This window comes from Trichosurus vulpecula, chromosome 6 (genome assembly GCF_011100635.1).
Source record: "Trichosurus vulpecula isolate mTriVul1 chromosome 6, mTriVul1.pri, whole genome shotgun sequence".
NCBI classification, from domain to species: Eukaryota; Metazoa; Chordata; class Mammalia; order Diprotodontia; family Phalangeridae; genus Trichosurus; species Trichosurus vulpecula.
The window spans coordinates 36,367,518-36,392,892 of NC_050578.1; the positions used below are offsets into that span (position 1 = coordinate 36,367,518).

The following is a 25,375-nucleotide window of genomic DNA, read 5'->3' on the forward strand; positions in this document are numbered from 1 at the left end:
CAATGCAACCCCTCCACTTTACAGATGAGGAAATTCATGTCTCTAGGAAATAAATGACCTCCCCAAGGCTACACAGGTTATAAGCATCAGAAGAAAGATTTGAACCCAGATCCAATGACTCCATAGCTGGTGCATTTTTTCATTATAGCATGCTGAACATGAACAAAAACTAGGAACTAATGTTTAACAGGAATATCATTTCCTAGGCACATAAGCTAAAAGGTCAACTTATAATTCCTATTAGATTTTAATTACTCTTCTTTGTCTTTTGTTATTTTTTAAATATTTTGTTTTTTTAATTACATATAAAAACAATTTTAATATTATTATTATTTTTTTTTTAATTTTGAGTTCCAAATTCTCTTCCTACCAGTTCAGGCATCATCAGTTCTTTCTTTAGAGGTGGTTAGTATTTTTCATCAAAAGTCCTTTAAAATTGTCTTGGATCATATTGCTGAGATTAGCTAAGTCATTCACAGTTGATCATCATACAATATTGTTGTTAACTGTGTAAACTATTCTCCTGGTTCTGCTCACTTCACTTTGTAACAGTTCATAAAAGTCTTTCCAGGATTTTTCTGAAATCAGCCTGCTTGTCATTTCTTATAGCAAAATAATAGTCAATTAAAATCATATACCACAATTTGTTCAGTCATTTCCCAAATGATGGGCATCCTCTCAATTTCCAATTCTTTGCCACCACAAAAAAGCAGCTATAAATATTTTTCTACATATGGGTCCTTTTCCCTTTGTTTTTTGTTAATATCTTTGGAATACAAACCTAGTAGTAGTAATGCTGGCTCCTGTATGTATACACCATTTTATAGTCCTTTGTGTGTAATTCCAAATTGCCCTCCAGAATGGGTCGATAAATTTACAACTCCACCAACAGTGCATTAGTGTTCCAGTTTTCCCACATCCCCTTCAACATTTATCATTTTCCTTTTCCCTCATATTAGCCAATGTGATAGGTATGAGTAGTCCCTTAGAGTTGTTTCAATTTAGATTCCTTTAATCAATAGTGATTTAGAGAATTTTTTTTAATATGACTCTAGAGAGCTTTGACTTCATCTGAAAACTGCCTGTTCATATCGTTTGACCATTTATCAACTGGGGATTAACTTGGATTCTTATAAATTTAACTCAGTTCTCTATATATTTGAGAAAAGAGGCCTTTATCAGAGAAACTTGTAATTTTTTCACAGTTATGATTATTGTGTATTTCCTTCCATTCTAACTCCCCCTGTTAATCATTTTCTCTCTCTCCTTTCATCCCATCTCTCCTCAAAAGCATATTGCTTCTGTTTCCCCCAATCCACCCTTCCTTAGATCAGCTTCCCCTTCTCTTATTCCCTTCCTTCCTACTTCTCTGTAGGGTCAGATAGATTTCTACACCCAACTGAGTTTGTATTTTATTCCTTCTTTTAGCCAGTTCTAATGAGCACAAGTTTCAAATGTTGTCCACAATCCCCCATCTTCCCTTCTACTGTAAAGCCTCTTTTGCACCTCTTTTATGTAAGATAATTTACTGCATTCTACATTTTCTTTCCCTTTTCTCCTAGTGCAGTTCTCTTACCCATTAATTTTATTTTTTTAGATATCATTCTATCATTGTCATCCCTCTTTTCTCATCCCTTAATTTTAGTTTCTTAGATATCATTTCATCATAGTCAACCCACACCCATGACCTTGTCTAGGTACCCTCATTTTAACTGCCCCAACATAAAGACAATTTTTTGGGGAGTTACAAGTTTCATATTCCCATGTAGGATATAAACAGTTTAACCTTAGAATCCCTTATATTTCCTCTTTCCTATTTCCTTTTTATGTTTTTCTTTTTTTTGAAAGTCAATTTTTTTTTCTTTAGCTGTGGTCTTTTCCTCAGGAATACTTGAAAAACCTCTATTTCATTAAATATCCATTTTCACTCTGAAAGATTTACTCAATTTTGCTGTGTAGATGATTTTTGGTTTTAATGCTACTTCCCCTGCTATCTGGAATATCATGTTCCAAGTGCTCTGATCCTTTAATATAGAAGCTAATTTTTCTATCCTGATTTTGGCCATGATATTTGATTTTTTTCTGGCTGCTTGTGATATTTTCTCCTTAACTTGGGAATTTTTGAATTTGTCTATAATATTTCTGCAAGTTTTTGTTTAGGTATTTCCTTCAGAAGATGATTGGCAGATTCTTTCAATTTCTATTTTACCTTTTGGCTCTATGATATCAGGGCAGTTTTCCTTGATAAATTCTTGAAAGATGATATCTAGGCTCTTTTTTCAGTCATAGCTTCAAGTAGTTGAATAATTCTTACATTATCTCTCTGATTGATTTTTGAATATTTTCCTAATATTTCACATTTTCTTCAATTTTTTTCATTCTTTTGATTTTGTTTTAATTGTTTCTTGGAGTCATTAGCTTCCACTTGGTCAATTCTAATTTTTAAGGACTTCATCTCTTGTATTTTTTTTTTTTTTTTGTGCTTCCACCATTTGACCTATTTTGTTTGTTTAAGGAATTATTTTTTTCAGAATTATTTTTATTCCTCCTTTGTTGACATCACTCTTATTTATTTTCCCAACTTTTCTTCTACCTCTTCTATTAAGTTTTTAGTTTTTTGAGTTTTTCCAGGAATTATTTTTGAGGCTGAAACCAATTCGTAGTTTTATTTGAGGCTTTGAATGTAGTTGTTTGACTTTGTGGTGTTCTGAGTTTGTGTTTTGATTTTCCCTATCACCATGGTAACTTTCTATGGTCAGGTTCTTTTTTTTTGTTATTTATTCATTTTCCAGCCTATTTCTTGACTTTTAGCTTTATGTTAAAGTTGAGGTTTGCTCCCAGGAAGGAGGAAGCATTCTTCCAATCTTTAGGTTTTTAATGTTGCTGGTTTTAGAAACCAGTTGTAGGGGTCCATAACATTTCAATTGTTCCAATGTGATATGATCTAAGGAGAGATGTGGTCAATGTTCTCCTGCCCTGTGCTCTGGTCCATGAGTGACCATAAGCACTCTTTTCCACCCAAGAATTGTCAACAGGATCCTCACTCAACTGAGACCCCACATTCTAGTTTGCTAATACTCCTTCTCACCTTGGACAGTGATCCAGAAGTGCATATGGACAATGCAACAGAGTCCTGTACCCAGTGCCAGCAATAGGTCCCTTGTATTCTCCTTCTGACCAGCTATTCAACCCCTTTAATGTCTGTGGGCTGCTGTGGATTCAGTCACTCCTAAGGCCTGCTGCTGGCTTGCTAGAGTGTGGCCTGTGCTGGAGTGGGCTCCACTCTCACCCCAGCGAGACAGCTTTCCTCATGACCTTCTAAGTTGGCTGGAAAATTATTTCACCCCATTATTTTGTTGATTCTGCCACTCCATAATTCATTTTGAGACATTATTTATAGTCATTTGGAGAGGAATTTTACATAGCTCAGAGTAGTGCCTCCCATAGGGGCAATAGATAAACAAAACAAAACTCTAGAGCCTATCTTTTAACTGCTGTATCTGTTAACTGTGGTTTAATGGAAAGAATCTTGGATTTGAGGTGAAAGGACCAAATATTGGGTATGTCATTCACTATCCATGGAACCTAGGCCAGTTACTCCTCTTCCTTCTTTTAGTTCTCTTTGAGTATTCAATCTGGGTGTAAATCCTATTTACTTATCTGTGTGATTCTTGGAAAGTTACATGATTCCTTGAATCTCAGTTTCCTCATTTATAAAATAAGGTGGATTGATTCAATGACCTTCAAAGTGTCATCAAGTTGTGGATCTACGATACTATAATCTAGGCCTAAATGATCCTTAAGATCCACTGCAATTGTGCCTAAAGTATTATTTTTAAAGAAATAGAGATTCCCTGCTAAGATGAATTTCTGGACAGAAGAGAGGCCGCCCAATTCCTCAATAACTCCTGAACCAGAATCTTGAAAATATATGCAGACCAAATAATGATGAAGAAACCCACTGAGAAACTACAAAAGGTGCAATCTTCCACCAACTATATGTACAAAAATGTTCGCAAAAGCCCTCAGTCAATAGGAAATTGGGTCCCATAAACAAAATGAGTGTCAGCACAGTCAGAAATAGAAAACATTTAGTCTTCAAGTTTCTATGTTCAGAAATAGCAAATGAGTTGGTAAAGCTCTGGCACAGTTTAAAGGTCACACAGTGTAGGACCCTTAGAAGTCTTTGGGGTCAGCAGGCAGTGACCATCACAGGGCACGGTATTGCAGTGTGAAGGGCATGGAATGCTCATACTTGGCCAGTCCTCGGCCAGGGGTTTTCACGTCACTAAGAATCTGTCCTGAAATGCCAGAGAGGACTCTAAAAATATGCTATTCTTAACCTCAAAGATAAAAGTGCAGAAACCCAGGAGTCCCAGGATTAGGTCAAGCTGGGTTGTCTTGCTCACCCAAAAGTCCAGTCAGAGGAGAATCAAGCACCTGACACAAAACCTAAACTCAGGAATTAGAGATGAAGAGATGAGTAAATAAAACAAAACACCAACAAATATAAAAATTAGTGCACATCTAACTCTTTAAGAACTTTAAGCTAAGTCTTTAAAAAACACAATTTACTATAGAGAGTAATGGGATATCTAGAAGAAATAAAGCAAGAATTATCACTAGATAATGAAGTAGAAATTCTAGAGGAAAGTATTGGAACACTAAGTAGTTTAGAAGAGAAAGTGGTAAACCTGACCTAAGAAATGAAATCTGTAAAGTGCTAGACTTGATCAAACAAATCAATCACTACAAGAGACATCAAGAAATACTAGAACATAGTCAAAAGATGGAAAAATAGAAGAAAACATGAGATATCTGGTACTTAAAAATTGAAAAGAACGTCAAGGAGAAATATTTTCTGCATCATATGACTCCCTCAAATCCATGATTTTTTTTTAAAAAAAAGCACTATTCAATATCTTTTTTAAAAAATCATAAATTAAAACTGCTCAGATCTATTAGAATCACAAATTGAAGACAGAAAGAATCCACCAATTATCTAAAAGACATCCAAAAAGGTAAAGTCCCAAGAATTCCACAGCCCAAACCCACAGCTTCCATGACAAAGAAGACATATTGTAAGCATCCAGAAAGTAAGTAAAGTACCAACAAAATACAATCGGGATTATTCTAAAGGAAAAAAAAAGATATATGTTAACAACCAAGAATCAAGAATAACTTTCTTTAAAGCATTTCCAATTAAAAGACCAAAGCTAAGTAGAAATGTAAGTCCAGAGAAACTTATTTTTATTTAGTTGTGCAATTGTAAGGATTTATGTAACAATGTAGTGCTAATATTCTAATAAGAAGAGTAGAATCAAGTACTTTTACATATATTTAATATCTTCAAGGGATTTAAAAACACAAAAATGTCCTGAAGATGGATTATTTTTGTTCTGAGATTTTTGAAGAAGACAAAATAAAAGAAAGGTAAAAGGAATACACTAGAGTGAGAAAGGAGGAAGAAGTTGGAGTGCAACTTCCTATTTCTTAGACATAATATATAAAAAAATGGAGGAATGAATTGTGGGGAATGGGCATCAGATGAGCCTCACACATCTGAAAGGGACAAAGGACAGTTCAATATCTACATATGGTTTGGCAGGGAAATACCTCAAACACTATAGGGAAAAAAGGCAGGATATTAATGCAAGTTAACAGTAATGGGAGAATAGTAGCAAACTGCATTTACTCTTCCTGAAGAAGGATAAAGGGGGGTGAGGGAGGAAAAGATAAGAATCTAAGGGAATGCTCAAGATTGCCTCTTAGCTAGGGATGTGCTAAATACTGATTGAAATGACTTGCAATAGCTGATTGTTAAATTTTCAGTGTGAGAATTTCCATCTCAGAAATCAGTAAATACTACAAATAAGGTATCTATTTAATGTTTTGTTGACTAGAACTAAGAAAGTTATGGAGAAAATGTTAACCTTAAAAGTGTGTCCTGGGTACATTTTGTTGGTATTGTTTTAAAAGCAAACCAGTTCTTAAACATTTCCTACCACACTGCTCTTCTTAGGCAATTACAAAAAGAATGAAGAAATTAATGATATATGTGTGCAATGAGATATTATTGCTTTATCAGAAATGATCAGAGAATGATGAATACTGTGAACTGACACAAAGTGAAATAAGCTGAAACAGGAGAACAATTTGTACATGGATGACAACATTGGTAAGAAAAACAGCTTTTAAAGACTTAAAAATTTGGAACAAAGCAATGACATACTATGCCTCCAGATGACATATGGTTAATAGTTACCTATCCCCTGATAGAGAGGTGATGAATACAAGATGCAGAAAGAGACAAATGGTTTTGGGCATGGCCACTGGTTGGATATAATAATAATAATAATAATAACTTGCTGCTGCTATTACTACTACTACCCTTACTAATTATAATTATATAATGTTTTAAGCTTATTTATTAGAAGCTTTACCCCTTCTTTCTGATTAGTAAAGAAGAGTGTGATGAGAGGGAGTTTACAATAGTGATACCCCCAGCCCCCAAAAAAGAGGATCATTGGAGTATTTTTAAAAATAAACATAAGAGAAAAGAATAAAATTTAGAAGGAAACACAGATAAGGATAATTTTGAAAGAAATGTAAAAGTTATTTTTTTCTTTAAAATACAAGCAATGTAAAATGAAGATTTATGGTTTCATATAGAACCCTCTTTTTCTGGTCTACCATGTACATGAAAATGTACTTTCTTTGATATTTAAGGTAAAAAAAAATTAAAAATTTAAAATAAGTAAATGATCAACCTTGCACTTATTGATGTGAATTTAATGAATTTTATCATGAATATCTTGGTTCCCTGCTCACCCTTTTTTTTTCAAGGATTACTGTTAGTTTTGTTATGATATGAAGGCACAGGGAATTTGTGAACCAACTTAAATTTTTAAAAGAAATACAAAATGATCTAAGGCTGGTGATGAGATCTAAAGAGAACAGAAAGGGCTTTGGAAACTATAATAGGGAAGAAAAGGTAATGAATGAGATAAAGGCATGATTTGGAGTGGGAGATGTTAAAATGGGGGAAAAAAACTAATATTTCTATGGATCAAAGATCATTTCAAATATACCCTGGGAAGAAGGTGCTATTATTATTAAGATTTTACCGATGACAAAACTGAATGAGTCAGATGTTGACTTGCTCAGGATTACAAAGCTATTAACTGTCTGAGGCTATATTTGAATTTAGATCTTGACTCCAAGTCCAGTGCTCTATTCACTAGACCACTTGTCTGTGTCTAATGACACAAATGATAATCTCCTAATGATGGAAAGGAAACAGGACTATGTGACTCTGATTTTTCTTCTGTTTTCTCTCACAAGGAGAATTATCTTAGTCAGGGGAGAAGAAACCATACCAGAGATCATTCGAAAGAAAGGGAATATTTAGCCTAGAGGAAACTTATGAGGTACAAGATAGCTATTTTCAAGTGTTTGAAGAGCTATCACATGGAAAATTAGATGATACATTTGCCAACAGAACCTATCTTTATGAGAAATATGCTAAAAGTACAGGTAGGAAGATTTTGGCTAAAGGCAAGGAAAAATCTTTATAGTTAGGAATACACAAAAACTGAGAACTCTCACTTGTGAGACAGTGAATTCCCCAATGACTGGAGATCATAAAGCAAAGTTCAACGACAATTTCTCGTTAATGTTTTAGAGAGAATTCTTTGTCAGATATGGGTTAGATTGGACAAGCTCTGAGGTTGTTTGGAGTTTTGTTGATCCCAAGTGGCTTACCTTTGTACATACCAATATTATCTAGATGATTTTAAATGGATACAAATCATAAAACACTCTAATCCCAGAAGTAAATGGTAAAGGACACAAAGAGCATAAGCAATACCATGAAAGGCATGAATAATGTGGAAAATCAGGTGGAGTAGTCACGTAATGAGAGTGAGAGATAATAGCTATGTACCCAGGACATTGCTCTTGAATTCATGAACTATCAAAAGAATCGAATGAAGACTTCTAATATGCTGGGAGAAGATAATAAAAATTATTGCATAAAGATGAGAAAGCATGAACAGGTTTTGATTCACAAGGCTGGAGAAAATGCCCACAGAGGCAAGGTCATGAATTTATTTCAGTATACACACACACACACACACACACCCCCCCACACACACACACTCTCACACACACACTCTGCCCATCCTTCTAATCATTCTCCCCCCCAACAAAAAAGTGAGGAAAATATTTTTTAAACTTTCTTTTTCTGAAGCTCTGAAGATGGGAATATGAATGTTTACAAAACCAACATAGGATTTTTAGTGCACACAATTTAGGATGTTAGCTCTATATTTGCAAAAAGGCTTGCAGGTCATATAAAGATGAGCAAACTGAGACCAAGAAAGCCTCAAACTTAATAAGGTTAACTAATTTGCTCAAGGTCACATAGGTGGTAAGCTCAGAGGTAGGATTTGAATCTGGCCCTACAATATTATGTACTACATCCTGATAGCATTAACACCTAGGTGGTGCAGTGCATAGAGTACCAGGTTGTATGGTTTGTCTTTTGTTCTTAATGAGGACCATGATATCAGGAAGAGGATGACATGACTTGTAATTGACTTTGATTTGAGTGAGAGAAGGCTGTGCAAAGTCACCAGCCTTACTTTCTCCTCCAGAGCCATTTAGGGCCAGTGGCCTGACATCGATCAGGATGACCAGATACAGCCCAGGGTGCAGTGGGAAAACTTGGCCTTTTTAAGCTAAGGTCTTTTCAGGTTTCACTTTGAGTGAAGCAACACCAATTCAATGCATAGTCCTCTGTAAGATGTGAGTCAAGGAATGGCCCCTTTAATTAAAAAAAAATCAAACTGGGAGGGGAAGAGCCTTAGGGTTACTGGCCAAAAGAGAAACAGTTACTATATTTATATTCACTCTGAGGAAGGAGGGCCCAAAAATAACCTTTAAGTGGTGCTTGGCCAGGGACCATGAGATCAATCCATGAGATGCAAAGTGAACTGGGTTTAAGGCTTGGTCTTTGAGAAAGAAATCTAGCCAGTAAACCACAAGTTAACTAGGTGGCTTTTGGCCATCAAAATTTACCTTCCTTTGGTCAGAATACCCTCAAGGAGAGAGGGGAGGACAGGACAAGACAGGACAGGACAGGACAGGATGGACTGTGTTAATAAACTGGAACTGGCCAGCTGGGTCCCCAGCTTGGACTACTCACTGGTTGTGGTTTGTCCTTCCTTATTGAAGAGGACCATGACATCAGGAAGATGATGACATGACTTGCAGTTGACTTTGGTTTGAGTGAGGGAGGGCTGTGCAAGGTCACCAGCCTCACTTTCTCCACCAGAGCCATATGGTTCCAGTGGCCTGATATCAATCATGATGACTAAAGAGTGTCCTTAGACACTTAATAGCTGTGAGACCCTAGGCAAGTCATTTAACCCTGTTTGCCTCATTTTTCTCATCTGCAAAGCGAGCTGGAGAGAAAAATCGAAAACAATTCTAGTATCTTTGCCAAGAAAACCCCAAATGGGGTGATGAAGAGTTGGACGTGACTTGACACCCACTAGATTATTATTGTTGTTTTTGTGGTTATTTATTCTGTCTTTTTTGAAAGTTGAGCCTCAGCCTCACAGGGCTTTTGCAAGCAATAATAATGGATTTTGACATCAGGATACAAGGATGCTATTCCTCCAGCTTTCTTGAGAGTTTGAAATCTTTGCTAAGGCACACATAAAGTATTTTTGGCTGTGTGTGTGTGTTTTTTTTAAACTAAATTGCAACATTGGGACAGGTGTAGTATTCCTTTGCGGTCCTGAACTAGCTACAAACACATTTTATTCTTCTCTTTACTGAAAGCACAAAAATAGTAACTCAACTTCCCTGTTCCCTTAGATACATTAACTAATTACCAAGGAGTTAAACAAAGTTTAGCAGTTCACCTAGGATTCAGGTTTAATCCCATAGTATTTAAATGGTTATCAGAATCCTTTGAAATGTTGATCAGCCAGAGGACTGACAGCTCTAAATCTAGGCAACTTGCCAGGAAAAAAAAAAAATTATTCTCTGTTGCTGCCAGAGTTTCTACCAGCTGCTAGAGGAAGATTACCAAATAATCCGTCCACCCTATTTTTGCAGGAAAATAGCTATGAAATATGGGAAAATAGTGTGGAGAAATAGGACATTTAGTGACCGAGTTTAAATGCTTTGAAGTCTTAATTTTTGGCTGAGCATCTACTTTCTGAGAAAATCCCCAAAGTGAGAACATCTCTATGTGGCCAGACTGAACTGTTAGTGCCTATTAGTATGATTTCAATCAGACCACTAGATCGTAAGGGCAATTGTGGGTGAGATGGATGATGCTACCTTAGGTAGGGGGGCATAATCCATGCCTATTTCCTCAATTTACACCTGAAATGCCTATTCTCCATGCTAAAGTCTATGATTTCTGTTTGGATCGGATGCCATTGTAGAGTTTCCCGAATCACCCCAAGGAATGTGTTTAATATAATCAAAGCAATTTTGTCCATGGAGATAATGACCCTGAAATGAAGAGGCTGGACAGAAACACGGAGATTTGCCTGGGGACAGTGTGGATAACTTGAATTTGTGAGATTTCTTGCAACATGCAAATCATAATGCTTGTACGAAGGATCTGTGATTCCACTGGTATGGACAACTTCCATCGTCTAGTTCAGATTGACAATCACCTCTTGTTTTGTACATAAATCATGGGAAGTTGCCTGGAGCATACAAAGATTAAATGATTTGCTCAGAGCACAGCTCATAAATGTCAGAGGCAAAATTTGAACCCAGGTATTGCTGATGATATGTCCAGCAATGAATCCAGTAAATTCCACAACTTCATTTAAACACACTTCAATATTGTTTTACTCTGTGTTTTTTTTGGGGGGCGGGGGGAACCTGTCATTTCATCAGTGTGGAGAACCTAAATTTAGAAACAGACTACTCAAATTCAGAAAAGTATCACAACTATAACTTATAGGATCAGAATGATGCCTGCAGCACTGAGAAATCAGGTAATTTCCTTCTGGTCACACAGACCATGAAAGTGCCAAAGACTGAACTTTTGCCAAAATCATCCTGACTTCAAAGCCAATCATTATCATGCCAGTCTCTCTAAATAAACCACGGATACAAAATGTTGACTGACATCACTGCATATACTTCTTTCATTGTTATTTATTAAGTGGTAATCGTTTTAATATGCAATGCCTTCCTTTCCATTTTTTTTCCCACCAGTTGGTACGATTCACAGAAATGTATAACCATTAATCATTTACTCTATCCTTTGAACTTGCATGACACTTGCGTCCATATTGACTGTTGCTCCTCTGTTATAGTCCTATACCAATGTCTCACTGTGCCCTGGTGGTACTACCGGTAGGACAAATAAACGTAAAGAGCTATATAAATGTTTAATAATGATAATAAACAAGTCTCTGATAGGTTAAAATCAGCATTAGTAGGGAGGCCCACAATGATAAAATGATCCCTTGAGTCAATAATGGTCTTCTTTTTCAGATATTAATGTATCATTTTGTTCTGTACTTCTCTGATATACTTTAAAATGAACAATTGTTATATATCTCTTGGTGTCTTATACTCCTACCAAACTATAGATGAAGATGAGGACTGTTTGAAATAGATGTAGCATGCTATAGTGGGAAGAGTCTTGGCTTTGACGTCAGAGAATGTAGGTCCAAATCCTCTCTTTGTTTGCCCGTGTTGCTTAACCTCCTTGGCTAACCATAAAATAAGAAAATGAACCTAAATGATTTATGAGGTTCTTTCTAGTTCTTAATCTATAATCTTTACATTAGGAGTATCTCTCCCAGATTACTGTACACTGCTCTGCTTAGAGGGCTAGGGATTGAATCTGTTACTTATTTGGTAGAGGGAGCTCTCAGGGGATGACTTCTCTGTGAATGCAGGCCAATACTTTCTCTGTAGCTTAGAGTCTCTAAAAATTGCTTGGAGAAACTACAAGGCATAGTGCTGGGCACATAATAGATACTCAGCAATTTGACTAAGGTAACGCAGTCAGAATGTATCAAAGACGGGGCTTGACCTAAAACCTTCTTGGTTCTGAGGTCACCTTTCTATTTATTATGCCATGATGCTTCTCAGTACTCAGAGAGGCACTTAAATGGTATTATATTGTTATTTAGCCATTTTCTATTCATATAATTTGTCTCCTTAATGAAATTGTAGCCTCTTGATGTACAGGGACCATTGCCTAATGGGGTACGTACATAGCAAAATGACTCAAGTTTTGTGAGTGGATGGCAGAATCAGTCCCATTAATTATCTTATCACCTAAAATACAGAGAATAGTGATTGACACAAAGTAGGAACCCAGGGATGGCAAAGCTCTAATTTTATATTGGCAAACCTGCTTATAAAAAGTAGTTCATAACAAAATCAGTATTTATGTAGACCTATAGGCTTATAAAGCATTTTACATATACATATATACATATGTGTATGTGTGTGCATGTGTGTGTATGTGTGATCTCAGTTGAGTTTCACAATGACCTATGAATTAAGTACTATTCTTATCACCACTTTTCAGGTGAGAAACTAAGACTGAGAAAGGTTAGGTGACTTCCCCAGCTTCACATATCTAGTAACCACTTAAGGGATAATTTAGATTCAAATCTTCCTGATTCCAAGACCAGCATTTTATCCACTTTTCCTTTAATAAAATACCTCCTTATATGGCTTCAAAATTTGTGATTAATTTTCCCAATGTTAAAATGGGGGAAAACTGTATTTGGATTTAGAAATCTTTGTTAAAATCATGACTCCACACCTCTGTGATTTATTTAACTTAATATAAAAAATTATTAATTATTATTTAATAACATATTATAATTAATTAATAATATTAGTAATAAATATAATTTATATTAATTAACAAAATAATTTAAGCTAATTTATTTAACTTCTCTGAGTTTCTGTTTCTGAATCTATAAATTGAGGAGATTGGGTTAGATAATCTCTGAGATCCCTTCAAGCTCTAAATCTGTGACCTTTGAATCAGAACCACTCACTATGTTAATGATAAAGAGGCTCTGAAAAAGTTAAATGACTTTCCCAGGAGGCAGAGTTCAGAACCAGGAATCTTTATTACATGCCTGGTTCTCTTGTTGTGACATCACAAGGCCTCACGATAATGCAAAAAAAATAACTCCTTCACAGTCAGTGTAAAAAACATCTGGTGTTCAACTCTCCATAAATAAACCATTTAGTTAAATCCAAAGGTCAAGAAGTGCTACTTACTAAGGCAAATTTTTTGTTAAGAATCATCTGCTCCACCAGAGATGACTCATTGTGGAAGAGATGGGGCTGCATGTGACTCCACATGTGAGGAAACCACCAGAACTCATCCACAGACCCCAGCAACAAGTCATCCCCTTCATCTTCTTCCTCTGTTCCTATGGAGAGAAAAGGATCACATCATTTTCCCATTCACAGTGAGAATATGTGCATTAATAGCACGAGGCTTCATGCACCAAAGTATAACAAAGGAAAATCTTGTGATACAATGATACCAAATAGAGGTAATGGAGGAGGAGGAGGAAGAGGAAGAGGACACCTTTATTTAGATAGCACCTTAGCACTGATGGAGTGCTTTCCTCCAAATAGGCTTACTGGGGAGACAGTATAAATTTTACTATCCCCATTTTAAATAAAAGGAAACTGATTTTCAAAGATGTTAGATGTCTTCTTCAAAAATCACTCAGCTACTATTGAAAGAATAATGGCCAAAATTTTCAAAAAAAAAAGATTTTAATCACAAAATGAATAAACCAAATTATTGTAGAATAGAAATATCCAACTCTTCATTGGCTTTCTAGAAAGCTCAGATTACAATCATTCAGCTCTCTTAGCCCCTGTCCAGGTTGCCAAAAATGAAATAGTTATGTAATGATTTTGAAGCCTGTCAAAACAGTACATCTGGACAATTCATATGAAAATTATCTTTAGAGAGTAGCAAAAAATGTTGAGCAAAATGAAAATATGTGCGAGTGTGTGTGTGTGTGTGTGTGTGTGTGTGTTAAGGAGGAAGGTTAAGGGGAGACAGGAAAATATAATTTTACATGAGAAGGTAGTTATGCCATCAGAATAATTTGTTTCTTTATGTTAGGCCTCCTTTAATCCAGAGGGGAGGCTAGTTAAATATAATTTTTGTGGTTAGCCTCAGAGGCTCAGAACAGTCAACTGGCATATCCACAGTCCAGCAACAAAAATGTGTTCCTGACTGTAGGTCCAACATCTATCTATTAGAGGGTGTTGTCGATCTGTAGGACTAGACAATTTCAGGGTAGTCCTGCAGATACAGGGAAAAAGAAAAAGGGATGGAAAGTACAATGGAAATGAAAGAGAAAAAAATGAATGAAGGATATGGAAAGACAAGAGAGGTGATAAGATGTCTAAAAACTAGCTTTAGTGTCATTTATCAATAATTAGGATGCCTACTCCATCTCAGTTCAGGGCCTCTGTATAAGGGGAAGCGCACTTCTGGACCCAACATAGAAGCCTAATTCAGCAGAACCAGCCCTTTACCTAGTCCTCTACTGTCTTGTAGCTGGCTTTTGTTCTTTTCTTTCTGCTTCCCCCCCCCCTGCCATTGACTATAACCACTATTTGAACTTCAGAATAATGTACATTAACTAATAGAAAAAGTTAAAAAAAATCCCTTTCAGCTTCCCCAGGCATACAGCTTATTTCCCAAAGCATGAAATACAAGCACTCTAATGTGAGTAACTATTTTCCTGGCATAACTTCAAATGATATTAATGGTCATAAAATTATCCAGTCCTATTTAAAATTCAGCCACAGAATTTGATCCCACAATCTCTTAAAGCAGCAAATTCTTCAAACTACATGTTCACAGTCTGATGAAAGAAATCTTTTTTCTTTTCTCTCTCTCTCTCTCTCTCTCTCTCTCTCTCTCTCTCTCTCTCTCTCTCAATGGCAATAGTAGGAGCTGGCAGAGCAAAAGTGAATAGTTTTAATAGGGCCCTAGAGTCTAATGACAGTGGACAGATTGCTATACCGTTACAGCCAACTGCTCCCTGGTCCCTTTCCACTGCTACTCATTCACTTTGTTCCCCCACCAATAGAAAAGGAATGCCAATTAACAATGGAGAAAAAGAGTCATAGTGTATGATTTACTGGATAATGTGAAAGATTTACCAGAGAGAAGGCAACACAATGGGGTTATCTGGTCATCATGAGTTATATTTGGACTCTCTGAATGCACCCTTACTGAAGTGTCAGGAAAGTCCCCTATCCAAAATGCAGATGAAACCATATCTCAAACCTCTACTGATGATCATAGAATCAGCCATTAATTATGGCTTGCCACAGGGGGATGGTAGCTCCATGACACTAGGCACACAGACCCAGCTTAATAAATCCAGGGAAGAGACACCGACACAAGGAAAATTCATCATCATGGATGTTGAGTAACACAGGAGCATACCTCCCCCATTCTGGAAGCTCACCTGAGTCTTACTGTGTGCCATCTAAAGACACCAAGGTTGGCCAGCCTAATTAAATCTGCCAGCAGTAGCGACATTCTCCATAAATATCTCCTAACACACCACCCCCTTAAGCCCATTATAGAGGTACAACACAGCTCAGCTTTGACTCCCCCGATGTCCCTTGCTGTAGTGCAGACTCAGCTCACAGTTTTTAGTATTGTTCCTATTTCTGGGCACGATGCTGACTGAGCCTCTAACAACACCACTAACATCATGATTTATAAAGAAAGCACAGGAGTTGAATGATGTAGAAAAGAACAAATGAGGCAATACCCTAACAAAGACAGATGACTTTCACTTTCATCTGGCTAAGTACTTTATTTCAGAGAAGGATCTTTCTTTTCCTTATTAAATCAGGCATTTTCAATGCTAGGCCATTTTTCTTTTATTCTCCTTTCCCCCCTCCCTAAATGGTTTTGTACAAGTTAACAATAGAAATACATGTAAAAGTACGAGTTAATCATAAAAAAGAACATTTACATATCAGTTTAAGGTTTACAAAATATTTTATAAATATATAATTTTATCCTCATAACAACCCTGCAAGGTGGCTACTGTTATGAGAAAACTGAGACAAATTGAGGTTAAATGACTTGCCCAGGTTCACATAGCTTAGTAAAAGCTGGATTTGAACTCAGGTCTTCCTGAATCCCAACTCTGTCCCCAATTTTCACATTCTCAGGCCCTGTTCAGTTCTTCTCTGTAACTCTCTATATGTTTGTATTTGGTGGCTGTGGACACTTACAGAAATAGATCAACTACTTGTGACTAAAGTCATTCATGTCAATAGCTTAGGTTCTGTTTCGAACATTTCCATGGCTCAGTGTCTCCTTCTAGAGTCTCAAAGAGATTGGACGAGGCAACTGTGGAATTTCCAGTGGTCAAAAGTTAAAAAAAGAGCATAGACTTTCAGGAGCACAAGCAAAGGTTGCGTTGGTAGAGATACCTTTGCTTGACACAGGAACATAGGGATTAGTGTTGGAAGTGAATGCAGAGATCATTTTTAGAGACGAAAACTGAGGTTCATGGTGTGGACAATTTTGAGCAAATCACTTAATCTCTCTGACCCTCAATTTTCTTAACTATAAAGTGGGTACAAGAGTATTTAAAATATGTACTTTAAAAGTTGACAGGGAAACACTTTATAAATGAATGTATTTTTTTTGCCTAAATATAGCTATTTGATGACTAAGGAGGTAGAAAGTTCTGGTTTCAGCTGAGAGCCATAACTGATACAGACCCTGGCCAAATCACTTAATCTTTCATAATCTCAATCAACTGTTCAAGACTATAAGTGGAAGAGAAGGCACTATACTTTGCTAGTAGAGGGAGTTCCTCACCAGAGGTTTCTTCTAATGATCAAAGAACTAAACTGCAAAAGCAAACAAGAAAACAAACAAAACTAAACTAAAAATTACCATTAGTAACAGGGACAGAATGTAAACCCAGGGCTTTAGGTTACACATCCAGGCTTCTTCCCACTATGATATGCTGAAGGCAAGTTGTTTCTCGTGGCTTATTTTCTGTCATTATACACCTCATTATCCTCCTCACTATGTTGTTGTGGTGGTTTTTTTTCCATCTTTCCCCCCTTTCCTTTACAATTATTATTCTTGTTTCAGTGAGACATCATACTAACTGTGTGATTACAGCTACTTCAGCTGTTGCTTCCCCACCCCGAAATCTAGCTGAGAGCATAGAACCTTGTGAATACTCATTCTCTTGGGGAACCTTAGGTAATCATTTCATTCCTCACTCCTAGTTCTACTGCCATATGTTTGTGCTTAAAAACGAGCTGAGGGAAGTGCAGAAGAGAAACGGGTAAACTCTCTTTCCCAGGGGAAACCTTACCACTTGGATCTGTAGGTTTTACAGTTAATGTAAATAATCCCTCACAATTATCCCTCAACTCTGCCCCGCCCTCCTCCTCTTCCCTAATGTCTGCATTTTTTTCTTGCAACCCATCTTTAGCTTATTTTACTTGTTAGTCCAGCCCAAGGGCATCATTTTATTTCAATACTGAGAGACAGATTTGAAGAGCTCCTTGGAAAAATGACCCATTATATCTACTGAATTCAACATAAAAGGATCCATAAATCTGAGGATACAGGAATTGCACAAGGGACACTTGCAACCATCATGACTTTATCTCTATTAACAGCACAATTGACTTGCCTCCTTAACTCTATCTTTGCTGATATGTTTTTTTTCTCATCTTACTTCACTGCTATTTTCTTCAAGTCTTTATTGCTAAGTAGCTGGTAATGTAAAGATTAAAAAAAAGAATTTGATGGGTTCCACACCTCTTTGGCTTTGCTTACTGTTTGATCATTGGTTTGCTTAAAAACAATAACAACAAAACCTGAAAATACAGATTAGAGCTGAAACTAAAATTCTACCTTTTAAAGGGTTGGGTTCTTTGTTTTGTTTGCATCATATAGCTCTGCTCAATACTTTGGTATTATATTGGACAAAGTAGAAAGCTCACTTGTCGGTAATAGTTGCATTGTATCTGACTAGCTATATTTCTAATTCAGATGTGATTTCAGATATATGTAAGTTTTTATAAATTTAACCCAACAATTAAAAATATGTTGTGACTATGTAGCCAATTTTTGATTTCCTAATTTTATTGATTATCTTTTGGGCAGATCTCATATTGTTTATGTAGACATGGGTATGGTCAAAAGTCATTTAGGATGCTTAGTAATAAGTTTGTGATATGCATTGTTATAGGGAATATTCATATTCATAAAAGCACAGATCCTTTGAAGTTTTGGTCTGCTGTGGTTATTTTAAAATATATTTTAAATGGAAAATGTATCAACTTCCAATTTATATATCTAATTTGAAAATAGGGAGGGGTAATAAGAACTTTCTCATATATTTAAAACAATTCATACATAATTCATACATAAACAAAAGGCCTAATTATTGTTGTTCTCATATCTACCTAAAATTCATGAAACTTTAAAATGTCATATTTTCGTTCCCCACCCAAATGCACTCTTACACACACTCACATGTACAAAGTCCCTTTTTAGGTCATTTTTTGGTCTCCTATGACAAAAATGTTATCAATAATAACTGTGTCTCAAGACAGTGGCTGGAAAGCAGGGACTTGCGTGAGCTCCCACCTAGGTCCCTCTAAAAATCTATAAAAATGGCTCTGAACAAATTCTAGAAGTGCAGAACCCACAAAATAGCAGAGGGAAGCAGGGCTCCAGCCAAGGACAGCTTGGATGGTCACTGGGTAAGGTCTATCACACAGAACTGGGAGTGGAGTGGAGAAGAGCCCAGCATGAGCCATGCCTGGACCAAACACACCAGGAGCCCAGAGAAACAGGCCCCAGTGTCCTGAATCAGTGAGCTGCAGTAGTTACCAGACTTCTCAACCCACAAACACCAAAGACAACAGAGAAGAACTACAGAACCCACGAAATAGCAGAGGGAAGCGGGGCTCCAGCCCAGGCCAGCCTGGATGGTAGCTGGGTGATGTCTATCGCCCACGGAGCTGGGAGTGGAGGGGAGCGGAGCCCAGCGTGGGTGGTAGCAGGTCCAACCAGACCAGGAGCCAGGCAGAACAGGCCCTAGAGTCCTGAATAGCTGTGGCAGTTACCAGACTTCTCAACCCACAAACACCAAAAACAACAGAGAAGGTTAATGGGAAAAGCTGCAGGGAGTAAAAGGAGTTCCTTGTTGGCAACTGCCCCGAGGGCAGCGGGGGTGGTGCAACTACAGAACTACAGCTGCAGTTGCTTCCAGCCCCAGGCCCACCTGGTGGGAGGAATTAAGTGGCAGATCAGAACAGGAGTGCAGAGCCTGCTTAAGATCTGAGTCCAATCTGGGTTGGCGGTTCTTGGGGGAGGAAGAGGGTTGGTGTGGCAGAGCTGGCTGTATAGAAATAACTCTGAAAACAACAGAGCACACCCTTAAGCTTGGAACAAAGTACTCTCTACTCTACAAGCAGTCACACTCCGACAAAAAATTCAAGGGTCAAGTAGTTGGCTAGGAACATGGCCAGGCAGTGAAAACCAACTCAGATTCAGACTCAGACTTTGGAATCTTTCTTTGGTGACAAAGAAGACCAAAACATACAACCAGAAACAGTCAACAAAATCAAAGATCCTACATTAAAAGGCTCCAAAAAAAACATGTACTGGTCTCAGGCCATGGAAGAACTCAAAAAGCAAGTTAGAGAAGTAGAGGAAAAATTGGGACAAGAAATGAGAATGATGTGAGAAAACTATGAAAAACAAGTCAATGACTTGCTAAAGGAGACCCTAAAAATACTGAAGAAAACAACACCTTAAAAAATAGACTAACTCAAATGTCAAAAGAGCTCCAAAAAGCCAATGAGGAGAAGAATGCCTTGAAAGGCAGAATTAGCCAAATGGAAAGGGAGGTCCAAAAGACCACTGAAGAAAATACTAGATTAGATTGGAGCAGTGGAAGGTAGTGACTTTAAGAGAAATCAAGATATTATAAAACAGAACCAAATGAATGAAAAAATGGAAGACAATGTGAAATATCTCATTGGAAAAACCACTGACCTGGAAAATAAATCCAGGAGAGAGAATTTAAAAATTATTGGACTACCTGAAAGCCATGATCAAAAAAAGAGCCTAGATATCATCTTTCAAGAAATTATCAAGGAGAACTGCCCTGATATTCTAGAGCCAAAGGGTAAAATAGAAATTGAAAGAATCCACCAATCACCTCCTGAAAAAGATCCCCAAAAGAAAACTCCTAGTAATATTGTTGCCAAATTCCAGAGCTCCCAGATCAAGAAGAACATACTGCAAGCAGCCAGAAAGAAACAATTTGAGTATTGTGGAAACACAATCAGGATGACACAAGATGTAGCAGCTTCTACATTAAGGGATCGAAGGGCTTGGAATACGATATTCCAGAGGTCAATGGAGCCTGGATTAAAACCAAGAATCACCTACCCAGCAAAACTGAGTATCATGCTCCAAGGCAAAATATGGATTTTCAATAAAATAGAGGACTTTCAAGCTTTCCCAGTGAAAAGACCAGAGCTGAATAGAAAATTTGACTTTCAAACACAAGAATCAAGAGAAGCATGAAAAGGTAAACAAAAAAGAGAAAGCATAAGAGACTTACTAAAGTGGAACTGTTTTGCTTGCATTGCTACATGGAAAGATGATGTGCATAATTCATAAGACCTTTCTCAGTATTAGGGTAGTTGAATGGAATATACATACATACATATATATATGTATATATGCATATAAATATATACATATATATGTGTATATATATATATATATATATACATATATATACAGACAGAGGGCACAGGGTGACTTGAATATGAAGGGATGATATCTAAGAAAATAAAATCAAATTAAGGGATGAGAGAGGAATATATTGAGAGAAGGAGAAAGGGAGATATAGAATGGGGTAAATTATTTTACATAAAAGTGGCAAGAAAAGAAATTCTGTAGGAAGAGAAGAGGGGGCAGGTGAGGGGGAGTGAGTGAATCTTGCTTTCATTGGATTTGACCTGAGGAGGGAATAACATACACACTCAATTGGATATCTTACCCCACAGGAGAAGAAGGAGGAAGAAGAAAAGAGGTGGGACGATAGAAGGGAGGGCAGATAGGGGGAGGAGGTAATCAAAAACAAACACTTTCAAAAAGGGGCAGGGTCAAGGGAGAAAATTGAATAAAAGGGGATAGGTTAGGAAGGAGCAAAATATAGTTAGTCTTTCACAACATGAATATTGTGGAAGGGGTTTATATAATGATACGCATGTGGCCTATGTTGAATTTCTTGTCCTCTTAGGGAGAGTGGGGGGGGAGAATAGGGGAGAGAATTTGGAACTCAAAGTTTTAAAAACAGATGTTCAAAAACAAAAAAAAATGTTTTTGCATGCAACTAGGAAATATGATACACAGGCGATGGAGTATAGAAATTTATCTTGCCCTACAAGAAAGTAAGAGAAAAGGGGATGGGAGGGGAGTGTGGTGACAGAAGAGAGGGCTGACTGGGGAACAGGCAACCAGAATATATGACATCTTGGAGTAGGCAGGAGGGTAGAAATGGGGAGAAAATTTGTAATTCAAAATGTTGTGAAAATCAATGCTGAAAACTAAATATATTAAATAAATTTTAAAAAATACAAAAAAATAATAACTATGGCTTTTCCTTTTTAGCTCTGTGCTTTAGGTAAACATGTTCATAGGAAAAAATGTTGTGGAAAAAAAAACAAAGTGATTATTCTTCCAAAGTTAATCTCAGAATCCAGTGATTTCCTATAAGGGTTAAAAAAAGCATGAACTTGAATATAGAGAGCTGGCTTCAGGATTCATAAAACTTGAGTTCTGATACACTAGTTACGTTACCCTGGGCAAGTCACTTAACCCCTCAGTGCTGTTGGCAAATTGCAAAGGCTGTAAATTGCAGCTGTATGGGCTTATTTTCATTGGTAGAGCCATTTCCATCACTGGATGTTCAATACGCCAATCATGGGACTGGTGCAAAAACAAGATAATCATAGTAATAGTGCATATTTTGTTATTTTAGGGAAGTTAGGAAATTACTTCAAAGATATGAGTTTCATACCACAAAAAATTAGGTTGAAATAATTAGAGATGTTTAGCCTGGAGAAGAGTTGGGAAGGACTTGGCTGATGACTTTAAGTATTATTTGAAAGGTTGTTAATCTTGTTTTGTTTGGTTCCAGTGAGCAAAAATAGGAACAATGGGTGAACATTGAAAAGAGTAAAATTTAAATTTGATTAAAGGAAAAACAGAAACAAAAACAAAATCAACAGCTAATGAACCATGAGAACTTCCCGAAAGTGTCATATGCTTCCTTGACAAGTAGTAGTCTCTCTTTCACTGGGAGTTTTAAAGTAAAGGCTGTACTGCTATTTGCTTGTTTTACTATAGAAACAAGTGTGTGTGTGTGTGTGTGTGTGTGTGTGTGTGTGTGTGTGTGTGTGTGTGTGTTTATCTCCTGAGGTCCTGTTCAGCTCTGAAAGACCTTGTTCATTGATATCTGTGTGGCCTTGGACATATCTGTCAGGCTCACTTTTTATACTATAAAATACAGGGTCAGACTAGATTGCCTCTAGTTCTTTCCAGTTCTGGTAGACTTTTTCTGTGATCTTTTACTACTTCTTGCTTTTTCTAGATGTGATGCAGGCAGGAGTGTGTTGGAGTCAGCTTGAACTGGCTCATGAGAACTAATTATTGCATTTTCTGTGTGAGCATTTAAGCTTCAAAAATTGGCAAACAGTACAAACCATGGCTTGATACATTGCTTTGTTGAATGTCTTGAGAAGAAAGTGAAAATGTTAATAATACAGATTAGACTTAATCATGTGTTTTATGTGCTTTAATTTTTCCTTGAGAACTGGGCATTAAACACCAGCTCACCCCTAAATAGAGGCGACATTTCCCACTTTTCACCTCCTCAAGTTAAATGTGATAAAACAATAACGTAACATATCCACATTTATTCTATCTAGGCTTCTTGTGTCAAGACCTGTGCCTTGTTAAACTCAATCGGAATGGAATTTACTGTATTCCACATCCACAATATCATCCCTCACATAAAAAAAAATTGTTAAAACACACAGCATTATGGAACACAAAACAGCTGCTTAATATGTGTTGAAATGAATTGAAATCTCCAGGTAAATGTGAGATTCCTAGGAACATCAGTGGCAAATGAATAGACTCAAAAGTGCATTTTATAATATTAAAGCTTTTAAGGCACCATCAACACAAATTCAGAGTAATTCATGTGTCATTATAACAGAATGAAAACCACCAAACTATTCACGCCCATAGGAAATTACCCTTACTCTTTTTATACAGTGACTTAAATGTTAAATTTAAATAATATACATTCAATTTTAAGATTCTTAAGATCACAAGTTGATTATAGCAGACATCCTAATGCATAGTATTAGGAATATGTTGAGTTATTTCCTATCATCTGTATTATTAAGTCTAATAACCTACAACCATACTATCAAAGGTCATTACTCGAATTCTTATGCATAAAGCTACTACTTCCAGCTCTTAGTACAGTACCTGCCACATAGTAGACACTTGATAAATGTTCATTCTATTGTAGTATACTAACAATAAAATTGAAAGAGATTTGACTTAAAACAAAACAAAAACTTACCTGTATGATAGAACTTCCCTGAAAATCCCAAGTTGAAAGTAAAATTTGTGATTTGAGCTCTCAAAAGATTCTGAGTATCAAGCAGGGCCTGAAACAGATTTAAAAAATAAATGCCATTGTATTAACAAGGCAATAATCACAATATAGACAATAATTGTTAATATGCCTATGTAGTTCTATATCACAAAATATAAGACTCTTCCTATAGAAGGTAGAAGTAAACCATTTATTCAAATACCAGAGAACCAGGTCCTAAAGCCAATACATTCAACCCATCCAAGCAGCAAACAAATTCCAGAATCAGTAAGTCCACTTTATAATAACAGCAAAGAATCTAAAACACGACATCACAGCAGGGAGCCAAGCCATCTCATAACCTTCCCTCTCCCTGCTGGGGCCTTGCCACCAACAATCACTTACAGCACAGCTGGGACACATCTGCGCTTCCCCCCGCCCCCCAAGATCTAACCACTCTCAGAGCATTTCCAGTGGCACACTTTCCTTTTCCTCTCAGCAAGATCCTCCCACCACATGTGACTTAGACTTCCTGTGTTGTAAGCAGGTCACATGGCCTATTAATGGGTGGAAAAGATCTTCAAATTTAAATTGTCATTACATTAGATTTGCCTATCCCCACCAATAAGAAGAGGGCCCAAAAGCTTATAGGACCGTTTGGATATTGGAGACATCACATTCCACATTTGGGACAGATTTTGAAACTCTTATATAAAGTTACTAGGAAAAAGTGTGGGGACTTGAGCAGAATAAAACTTTTGAAGAAGCCAAAGCTGCTTTACAATTGGCTTTAGATTTATGGCTTATGCAAAGTGCCCTAGTGGAATTACAAGTTACTGTACAGGATGACTGTATGACCTGGAGTTTATGGCAAAAACAACAAAGCCAGAATGTACCCTTAGGATTTTGATCTAGGAAACTTCCTTCATCTGGAGTTTAATATACACCTTTTGAAAAGCAGTTGATAGCTGCATATTGGGCTTTGGTAGACTAAACAACTGACTTTGGGCCACGAAGTGGTATTAAGGTCTGGAATTCCAATTATGACCTGGGTAATGAGTATCCCAACTTCTCACAGAATTGGACATGCGCAAGAGGCTGGCATAATTAGATGGAAATGGTGTATTCAAAATAGGTCGAAAACAGGCAAAAGTGGAGTTTCTGCTCTACATGATTCTATGGCAAATGTAGACACTGAGGGAAATGACAAACCCCCGGAACCAAGGCAACAATTGGTACAATCCTCGGTAAAATGGAATGATGGATATGATGGATTGGGCTTGTTGGTTCTGGGATCTGGCCCTCTGGAGTCTGAATAGATGGTTTGCTTCTTCTGCCTTCTATATAGAGAGTCTCATATTTTGTGATACGGAACTACATAGGCATATTGACTAGAAGGATGGAATAACAAGGTATAAAATCTCTATATGGAGGTAGAAGGGCTTTAGAGGAAGATCTAGTTATCCCACTCTCATTACCAAATGTATTAGCAAGGCAATAATCACAACATAGACAATAATTGTCAACGTGTTTTCATTTCATTAAAAGAGCTTTATCATTTCCCAAAGGCTCATTCTGCACTTTATGTTTTATTGTATTCCCAAATAACTTTGCATTTTTAG

General features: G+C 36.9%; 1 protein-coding gene across 1 annotated transcript in view; it reads right to left on the minus strand.

The window, feature by feature from the left end:
- Nucleotides 1-25,375, minus strand: part of LOC118853428 (bifunctional heparan sulfate N-deacetylase/N-sulfotransferase 3) — a 204,865-nt gene that overhangs the window by 120,657 nt on the left and 58,833 nt on the right. The window contains exons 2-3 of the mRNA XM_036763515.1: nucleotides 23,739-23,826; nucleotides 13,297-13,451 (exon numbers count right to left, since the gene is read on the minus strand). Coding sequence (XP_036619410.1) covers nucleotides 13,297-13,451; nucleotides 23,739-23,826 — 243 coding nt within the window. The remainder of the gene's footprint in view (nucleotides 1-13,296; nucleotides 13,452-23,738; nucleotides 23,827-25,375) is intronic.